The sequence below is a fragment of the Typopeltis vanoorti genome, chromosome 3, assembly GCF_054136105.1.
Source record: "Typopeltis vanoorti isolate ZY-2024b chromosome 3, IOZ_Tvanoo_1.0, whole genome shotgun sequence".
Taxonomy (NCBI): Eukaryota; Metazoa; Arthropoda; class Arachnida; order Uropygi; family Thelyphonidae; genus Typopeltis; species Typopeltis vanoorti.
This window is the reverse complement of record NC_143551.1, coordinates 174,784,790-174,795,449: the sequence shown is the minus strand read 5'-3', so window position 1 is coordinate 174,795,449 and position 10,660 is coordinate 174,784,790. Positions and strand designations below refer to the sequence as shown.

The 10,660-nt window shown below is 35.2% G+C and overlaps 1 protein-coding gene across 1 annotated transcript in view; it reads right to left on the bottom strand.

The window, feature by feature from the left end:
* Window positions 1-249: 249 nt before the first annotated feature.
* The window catches only part of LOC150108755 (uncharacterized), a 112,893-nt gene continuing 102,482 nt past the window's right edge, over window positions 250-10,660 (bottom strand). The window contains exon 7 of the mRNA XM_090416213.1: window positions 250-836. Coding sequence (XP_090272339.1) covers window positions 271-836 — 566 coding nt within the window. The 3' untranslated portion in view covers window positions 250-270. The remainder of the gene's footprint in view (window positions 837-10,660) is intronic.

The window sequence follows — 10,660 nt, the reverse complement described above, 5'->3', positions numbered from 1 at the left end:
AAACAAGCAAAAATAGCTGTAAAAATAATAGACAGTTCAGTGAGATTCTACACCTGCCACTACATTGTCAGTCCAGATTCATTTCACTGTGAGTACCAAATGTGCACAAGAGATACCACTAGATGTTGTGAGACTGTCTATATATTCAAAGAAAGGAATGATAGGTACTTGAAGAAGGAATGATTAAAATGGCATTCCTTAATGAATTCCATCTCCATAATAACTATTAATAAAAAAGGTAAATTGACATTAAGCATAATTTTTTTTTTATTAATCATACCAGTTACCATATCCTTTAATGTACAATAAATTAGTTGTAGATAGAACTGTATGATATTTTAACCTTTCCATCATTTCTTTACAGTATGACATTTTCATATACAGTTTGTGGCTAGCTGCCCAGCTGTCATCATTTCTTCGTGTAGTAATCCCCTGATGTTTAGTATCCTTCATAAAGCTTTTCACATGTTGATTGTTTACACTATGATTTTCTTCAATAATGGTATCTGAAGCATTATGATTTGTCCTGGTAGAAAGGGGGGTATTTTCTTTGGAAGTAGCTAAAAGTTCTGTGGTAGGGTTATTGTGTTCATTACTTTGCTTATCACAGACAACTACATTATTCTCATTATTTGTCTTAGGCAATTCTGAAATATTCTCTGCACATTTTCTTACTTTCAGAATTCCTTTTATCTGAGTAAGGCAAGGGATTGCCTTAACTTTGCAAGGCACATCAGACGTAAGAAACACTATTGGCTTTTCTTGAAATCTTACTTGTTTTTTTGAGGGAAATATTTTGCTATGTACATGCTCAAGCTGATTCCCTTCTGCATGACCTACAGCAAAATAAAAAAAACACTGAATTTAGATAATTTTAAAATGCAAATGATCAAATATCACATCTATATGAGTATTTCTAAGCAGTTGTTCTCTGTCACAATAATCACATTTCCATTTACTAGATGGTTATTTGGGAAGATATTATATAATGTTAATGCAAATACACAGAAGTTTTATATCAAATAACCAACACAGCCAAGATAGGCCATTAGTGCCTATTTCTGAATCTCACTGCTCATTTACATAATTTCAGTGATTACCAGATAGATTAGATCTGCTTTCTTTTATGCAGGTAGTTTAACTCTTTCAGGGATGAATTTCTCAATGCAAGTTTATTGCATTGAGAAATTATACTTATTTTCCATGTATAAACATGGAAAATTAATACAACTAAGTTTTCTAAATTCTCAACATTTCTTAATCTTCAGGAATCGATTATGGGAAATTGCAGTTCCCAAGAATTCCTGAAAAGTTTACTTTATTGATTTAAAATTTGCAATTTCTCTCAAATAAGAATTTTTGTGTTTAACCTAGTGATAAAACAGTATAATAATGAAGTGTATATTTTAATACATATGAAAAAAAAGTAAATTTAATTAGTATTAAAATGAATTCAAAAATAACTTACAGTTTGACAATTATTAAAAAAAAAATTATACTGATACAACATATAGATAGGTAAAATATATATTTACGGAAAAACACAAAGTTTAAGATACAAGAAATTTAAAGTATGCACTAATACTGTACACAAAAACATATAAATTGCTATAAAAATTTAACATTTGCATTCATTTTTTTTTTTTGCTGTAAGTTTATTTTTCACTTCGTCAGACTATAATAAATTTAGTTTAATCCTTTATCCAAGTGTGTGCAAACAAAGTTTGCACCTGAAAGTATCTTCATGACTGGGGTAAAGTGGTACAACACCGGGCAACTCCCAGAGCTGCCAAACAGTGCGCCACCTTTTTATTAAATTACTCTGGATTTAATAAATTTAATAAAAAAGGTGGCACACCGTTTGGTAGCTCCTATAGGAGGAGATGACCTTGCTAATGCTTCTGCCTTGGTATCTCCACTTGGGCCTGGCTCCCACTGAAGAGACCTCAATAAAAGTCGAAACTAGTCTGGGTAGTGGCCCTTCCCTTAATGCATAACATTATATATATCCACAAGGAGATGTGTTGTGCATTATGGGAGATACTAAGATAGGAGTGTTGGTAGCTTGTTCCACCTTTGCAACGAGTCGCCCGGTGTTGTACCACTTTATCCCAGTCCTGAAGATACTTTCAGGCGCAAACTTTGTTTGCACACACTTGGATAAAGGATTAAACTAAATTTATTATTTGCATTCATTGTTAAAACATAATTTTAAAACACACAAATCACTGATTGCATGGTCAGAAAATCTGGACCTTCGTTTAGTTACAAATAAGCCAGAAGCATAAAAATTTCTTTTATTCTAGGTCAGTGTTTCCCAACGTGTGGGCATATGTTCTGCAGGAGGGCAATTAGAAAATGATGTTGTATTCGTCACCTCATCACTGATATACTCAAAAAACTCACCGGCGATAAATTGTCGATGTTGCAACCCTGACTTTCCGAGAAAAAAAGCTGACATCACTAGTACAGCAGTCAACATAAATACAGTATCAAGAAGAACTCTCAGAAAAGCAAAATGATGAGTCTATTAGAAATTTATTTACCATAAAAGGAACAATGGCATGGCTTTCTGACGAGACAGAAACAAAATACCGAAATTCAACTAGTTTTGCAAAAAAAAATCGTTGCACTTTCAATCGTCATATTTAGTTGAATGTGGCTTTAGTACTGTAAATAACTTCTACTGAAAAAAAGAAATCATCTGGATATCACAAACCATGGGGATTTGAGATTGAAAATGACTAAATTAGTACCTCAAATAAAAACTCTTTGCAGCAGACATCAAGGTCAAGGATCGCATTAACTTGGATTTTATTTTCCCGAGTTCAGTTCAATTTATGTTTTATAATATACAAAGTGTAATATAAAATTTATATTCATCGAAGAAAGTCAAATTAAAAACAGTTTTACCTATGTACCTTTTTAATTTAAAGTACACATTTATATTATACTTTTTCAGAACTTGGCGGGAGCATCAAAATCTTGAGACGTTGAGGTGGGGCAAGATCCAAAAAAGGTAGGAAACACTGTTCTGGGTTGATGTAAGTCTAACCGTAAATAGCACATTTAATAGAATTTTCAGGTTCAGTGTCTACATGTCCCTTTGTATAAATTAATTCACTTCTTTCTGATGAAAATACAGTCACCCCTTGACATAAGTCCATTTGAGTTACATCCGTTCGAAGATACGTCTGTGATCCCATAAGGGAATAAATAACATTTTTGGCTATACTTACAAACAAGACGCAAGCAAGTGTAAAGTAAAAAGGTTTTTATTTAGCAACGATCATCATGCACAGTGGCAACAGCACATTCAGCAGCAACTTCCCTCGGCAGTCACCACGTGTCTTCAACAGTTCCTATTGATTTTGTGTTTGAGAAATAGGTTATTTCTGTATTTATTGTTAAATATTTTGCAATGTTTTGTGCAACATTGCCCCTACACACCCAATCAAAAAAAAACAATTGATCTTGAAACAAAGTTGCAAGTCATAAAGCAACACAAAGCTAGTAAGCCCATCAATGTGATTGCACATGACTTCAGATGGTCTCATTCTACAGTGATGACCATTTTGAAAAATAAGGATAAAATCATAAAGGCTGCTTCCATTAAATCGACAATAGTGACAAAGCTAAGACAAGGTCCTATGTGATATGGAAAAGCTACTTGCATCATGGATAGAGGACCTGAACCAAACGTGCATATCCCTTAGCACTATGACCATAACCGCTAAGGCACTAAATCTCTTCAACATGTTGAAGAACTCAATTACGACTACTAATTCAACGCTCCTTTCAGTTGGTTCATGAGAGTCATGTAGTGTTTTGCGCTGCATAATGTGAAAATGTATGGTGAATCTGCAAGTGCCGATGAGAAGGCTGCTAAAGAGCTTGTGGAGAAATTGGATAAAATTATTACGGAGAAATGTTTTGCCATAGCAAATATTTAATATGGATGAGACCTCCTTGTTTCAGAAAAAAATGCCCGAGTGGACAAAAAGCTAAAATCTATGTCTGGTTTTGAAGCTCTTAAAGATCGTATTACAATTCTGTTAGGGGATAATGTGGCTAGATATAAACTGAAACAATCTGCGATATGGCACAGTGAGAATCCATGAGCCATTGAAAACATTAGGAAGCATACTCTTCCAGTTCATTATCAGAGCAATAAGTAGTTGCGGATGACTCAAAAATTGCTTGCGAATGCCTTAATCAACTGTTATGCAAGTGAACTGGAAAGCTATTGTGTGAAAGAAAATGTAGAATTTAAAATTTTATTAATTCTAGATAATGCTACAGTCATCAGTCTTAGAACGATGATCTTCATCACGTTTAAGGTCATGTTTCTCCCTCTAAACACTACTTCATTGATCCAACAGATGGATCAGGGAGTTCTTGCAGTGTTTCACATTTCTGCCACTAAACGAAATGACCAGACTCTCATGCAATTCTGGAAAGCATTCAATATTTACCATGCAATTAAAAATATTGCTGTGGCTTGGGATGAAGTGACCTCTCAATATATGAGTGGCATATGGAAAAGACATTAAAAAGGTTTGTGCACAATTTTGAAAGTTTTGGAAAAAATGAAAACCTTTGTAAATTGAGTGAAGAAACAGTGAGCCTAGCAAACAATCTGAATCTTAAAGTGAATGATGATGACATAGTTCAACTCATAGAAAGTGCCCCTGAAGAGTTGACCCTCCAGTTCAACGAAGAATTGGTCGAACTGGAGGAACAATGTGTTCCTCCAGTTCGACCTCCAGTTCCTCCAGAAGAGGAAGAACAAGAAAAGGAAGAGGGAAAAGAGAAACAAGAAAAGCTAGTCAAACAATTTACAGTGAAAGGTCTTGCAGAAATGTTCTCTGCAATTAGTGATGTTCTCAAAATGGCTAAAGACATGGATCCCAATTTTGAACGTGACTTATTAGAAGAAACGAAAGTACATGATGCATTTGCTTGCTAAAAACAAATTTATGGTGAAAAGAAAAAGAAAAGGAATAAGCAAAGCACACTGGGCATTTTCATCAAAAAAACAAAGGTTACGGCAGAAGAGCCGCAGCCTGGTCCTTCACATAGGGAAGGTAATGAAGATGTAATTGTGAAAGAAGATTTGGGTGATTATTCTCCTGATTTATAGTGGAAGTAACACACAGCACAGTTTTATAATAAGGTTTAATAATTAAAATGACAATATACTTACTACAGTTAAGTCCCTAACCCCCACAACTCTGTTGATTTAATGTATCGACTTACGTCCTGCTGGATGGAATGGAATCCCGACGTAAGTTGAGGGATGACTGTACCTTGTTTGGTAATCATGCCATTGAAATGAATACATCTCCTACTAGTTCTGTTTGAATCTACTTCTAATTCTCCAAGTCCATAATTTTTCCATTTCTTCATTTGTAATGTTTTCTATTTCAAACTCTTCAAATGAAGTACACTTTTCTTGGAAAATTCATTCCATTATCAATTACACAGATTGCATAATTTCACTTATCAAAAGAAATATATTCATCATTAACCTTGTTTAAACAATTTTGTTTATTCAAATATTTAATAAGTGATACTAAGACTTGACATTTAAAAAGTTACTGTTTATTGTTTTTCAAAAGCTTATTACTCAAAACAGAATTTTGTTTTTCCAGATTACAAAAGAAGAATTAAAAATTCTTTTGCCTGTAAGTAGATTTGTGTCAGATTGTTTAGTGCTTCAATTGCAATGGTTTTAAATGATTTGATATATTTTCAGCAACCTTTGAATACTCCACCTTCCATAAATAGGAGAGCTTTAATTCTTGCCTTGCAAAACAATTATTACCAGTTTTAAAATCCTATCAATCATACTTTCCAGCACATTCTAACATATTTTTCAATATAAAATAACTTGTATCCTTTTTTTTTATTCTTTATTATATTTTTTTTTAAATATAAATTTCTATAAATATACATTTTCCACATTATCAGAATCTAAAACATCATTTTCTTCATCATTATTATTCAGATTCAACATAGTCTTCCTTTTGCCTTTAATTACGAGCATTACTATTGCTACCTTTCAAATTTTTTGACAAAATGCTTTTATCACAGGAAAATGAAATGTGTAATGGTAACACAACTGTTGAAAGGGCAGAGATAATTTTCTTAATTTTTTCATAACTGGAGAGTCACTAGTAGCTGTTGCATCTGTTGCAAAAGAAATCGCGTAGAACTCCAATCTTTCTTTAACTAAAGAATAGCCCTTTTCTGCAGAACGAGTACCACAAATTATTATTAAACCAAGATTTCATGAATCATCCTTGTAATATATATATGTTAAAGATACCAAGCAATTTTATAAGCTAGGTTTTAATCCTTTTTCCCAAGTAAGCAAACAGACAAGTCAGTAAAGTTTGCGCCTGCACGTAGTGGAAGTCTGAAGCAACTTGTGGTAAAGGTGGAGTAAGCTCCGATCTATATCTACATATATATATATATATATATGAAAGCTCATGTGTCTTCAGTTTTTATTATGGTCCATTCATCTATAGAAATGCTCATTTTTTTTTTTAATTTTTACATTTTATATTCTTAAAAAGCATATTAAAAAAAAAAAAAAAAATCAGCTAACGCCTTTTTATTCCCGTATACGGGAGTAGGCGAGGCCATTTAGCCCTATCTAACTTTTGGAGACTGAGTGGGCAGTTCAATCTCCACTGGTACCCAATCAGAGACAGATGGCCCAAGGCTATCACTAATTAAGCGGTACGCAGTGAAGAGAGACGGCTCAAATGTGCTGTCATCTCGTGGTCCCTAACCCTAACACAATATATTTAATGTCTGAAATAATGTGGGTTCTACGGTCGATTTTCTTGAGTTTACAGGACAAAAAACCCGAGTTTCCGGGAGGAAAAACCTGCTCGCCCGTGCCAGAGATCGACTAACTCGGGAACCGGTCGAAAAAAGGCTTAGAAAAATTTCCTCTAGTCGCCGACTAGACTCGAAACCAAGCCTTCCTTCGTGCGGCCAAGCGCGGTGGTGTGCAAACGCCACATCCACTGAGCTACACAGGCTCTTAAAAAGCATATATTAATGCCATAATAGATAATGGATTTTTCATTAACTGCAGGCTTCTTTTAGAGAAACTTTTTTTGCAAAATAAAATCTCTCTTCATGATAGTATTTGCAGAAATCCCATCTACCGCTGCAAATTTAGCTGCATCTACAAACATTGTAATGCTGCTTTTTTTTTTTTTTGGAAGCAAATGGCAATTGCATATAGTCTTTCTCTATTTTCATGCCATGAATATGTTGAGATGGGTGTACAGGATATGACAATAATACATGAAAAATTTACATCATTACTAACTTCCTATCTACAATTTTCCTCCAAATCAGTCTGTTACTTGTCAAGAGTCCAACATTATCAGATCTTATATTTCTATCGTCTAAAGCACTTTGTACCATATCCATGCACCTATATCTTGGTCTTCCTCTGGGTCGTTTTGCTGCCAACCTGGCAGAGAACACTTGTTTTGCTAATCTTTCCTCTCCCATTCTATTTAAGTGACCATACCACCTGAGATTAGCTCTGCTAACGCATTCCTGGATGCTGACAATGTCAAGTTCTTTCCTAATATCCTCATTTTTAATATGATATTGCCATTGATGCCATCTGTTCACGCCTCTAATCTTTCTCAGGACTCTCATATCTGCGGTCTCTAGTCTTTGGTCAAGTGTTTTACTTCTGACCCAGCTCTCAGATCCATAAGTTAAAACTGGTTTGAACACTGTCTTGTATAATTTTTGGAAAATTTCATGCTGCCTGAAGATCCAATAAACAAGTGAATGTCAGAGGTGACAAACTGTCAACCACCCAAAGACATTCAAAGAAAGATCCATGTCCATAGTGGGATTGAAACCCATAGCTGGTTGGTTGGAGATTGAGGATATCATCTAACCGGTCAAATAAGCTGAAAGGTTGTTTAACTTGTAACTGTTGTTACAAGTTAGCATGGAGCAAGGTTATCATCATCATCATCAAATTCCTTCCATGTACCCTCAAGGGGTGTACAGGATATGACAGTACTACATGAAAAAATTACATCATTACTAACTTCCTACCTACAATTTTCCTCCAAATCAGTCTGTTACTTGTCAAGACTCCAACATTATCAGATCTTATATTTCTATCGTCTAAGGCACTTTGTACCGTATCAATCCACCTATATCTTGGTCTTCCTCTGGGTCGTTTTCCTGCCAACCTAGCAGAGAACACTTGTTTTGCTAATCATTCCTCTCCCATTCTATTTAAGTGACCATACCACCTGAGATTAGCTCTGCTAACGCATTCCTGGATGCTGGCAATGTCAAGTTCTTTCCTAATATCCTCATTTTTAATATGATATTGCCATTGATGCCATCTGTTCACGCCTATAATCTTTCTCAGGACTCTCATATCTGCAGTCTCTAGTCTTTGGTCAAGTGTTTTACTTCTGACCAAGGTCTCAGATCCATAAGTTAAAACTGGTTTGAACACTGTCTTGTATACAGCTAATTTAGTGTTCCGACTAATTTCTCTCTTATTCCATATGAATTTATTCAATTGACTTCCCACCATACCAGCTTTGCTGATTCTGTTGTCTATTTCTATATTTAATTTACCATCTTCAGTAAAAATTGTGCCTAAGTAGCTAAAATGTTTTACTTGTTCCACAGGTTCTCCATTCACAACACAGTTGACATTTTCAATGATTCTGTCTATTTTCGTTGTCTTTTTATTGCTGACCTTCATACCATATCTATTACAACAGCTATTCAATTTAATCAGAGAATCTTGCAGACTTGTAGCGGATTTATTTAGAAGTATAACATCATCCGCATAAAGCAAAGAGCTGACATTAACATCTCCAATTTTGATATATGGTTTAATACCACATTCCTTCATAATGTGATCCATAAAGAAAATGAATAACAGAGGGGATAATGTACATCCTTGTCTCACACCAGATTTAACATTAAACCATCTTCCTGTACTTCCTTCAATTCTAACTGCTGACTTACAACTCAAATAAAGACTAAGTATTGCTTGATATAATGCCCCATTGACACCATATAACTGCAGCGTATTGAATAGCTTCTGTCTTGGCACCTTGTCATATGCCTTTTCAAAATCGACAAAACTTAAATACAGATCTTTGTTATATTCCCATGCTTTCTCGACTATTTGTCGTAAAGTGAAGATCTGATCCTGACAGCCTCTATTTGGCCTGAATCCAGCTTGTTCTTCACCAAGCTTTTCTTCCACAATTCTTCTCAACCGTTTCTCAAGTATACTTGCATAGATCTTGCCAGGAACACTCAGTAGGGAAATACCTCTGTAATTCTCACATTCAGTTTTATTTCCCTTTTTATATATGGGTACTATGAGAGCTCTACTCCAATCATCGGGAATTCGTCCCTCTGTCCAGGCTTTCTGAACTATGAAGTGCAGCCACTGTAAGACTCTTATACCACCATACTTCAGCATTTCTGGTCGAATATCATCTACTCCTGCTGCCTTTCCACATTTCAAGCCTTTGATGGCTTTTTCTACTTCAAGTATGGATATGCAATCCTGACTGCATGCCTGGTCAGTGTTTTTTATCACTGTGCTGTCATCACTGCTTGTTTCATTTAGCAGTTTTTCAAAGTACTCCATACTTCAAGGATATCTTTTTCTCCTGTTTTCATGTCACCTTTATCATCTCTAATTCCTTTTACAGCACTCTTTCCTCCATTCCTAAGCTTCTTCAACAACCTCCAGAATATTTTGCCACCTTCTTGATATTTATTTTCTATATTCTTGCCAAAGTCCTCCCATGACTTTTGTTTAGCTAGTTTTACACACTATTTAGCTTTCTTACATTTATCTCTGTATTCTGTAAGCGTAAAAGGTGACTTATTTGCCAGTAACTTTTGATATGCTTTCTTCTTTTACTTCACTGCCTGTTTAACTTCCTGTGTCCACCAGGGAGTTCTGATTTTTTTATCCTTGCACACAACCTCACCACTGCCTCTCTCATAGAAACCGAATTTGTGATAGATTGCTGCTTGCTAACAGATGGCATGGAGATTTCTGTCTGCCATATGTTATGGTTTTGTATTACAAAGAGATCATGAAATAAAATTTACAATAATAACATTATTTAACAAAATATATGCTGATTTACATAAAGGAATTACATAATCGGGTTTCCCTGCTCTACAGACAGCAAAAAAAGAGAAAATTCTAAGCTGTTCAAAGATCCAAATAAACAAGTAAGTGTCAAGGGTCAAAGCTGTATAACTGAGAGGAGACCTCCACATAGCCTTTAAAGGAATGCGGAGAACCGACCAGGGCTTCTGACCTAATGTCCAATCCTCACCTTCTCGTGGTGCACCCTGTTGGGTATCTACTTTGATACTGAACGAACGAGGATGGGCTGGCAATTTGGGATTTAGCCGACCAAATTGTATTCTTATTGGTTAAACCAAAATAAAAAATGATGGTACAACATGACAAAATTTCATGCCGGCTGGGGCATCGCCCGGTTAAACAAGGCCCCCGTTGTTTTCACCAGGGAACCAGGGCGAACAGCGAAAAGTCAGCTACTGGAACAAATCTGAAAACAAACCCCAACTCAACATTACCAGT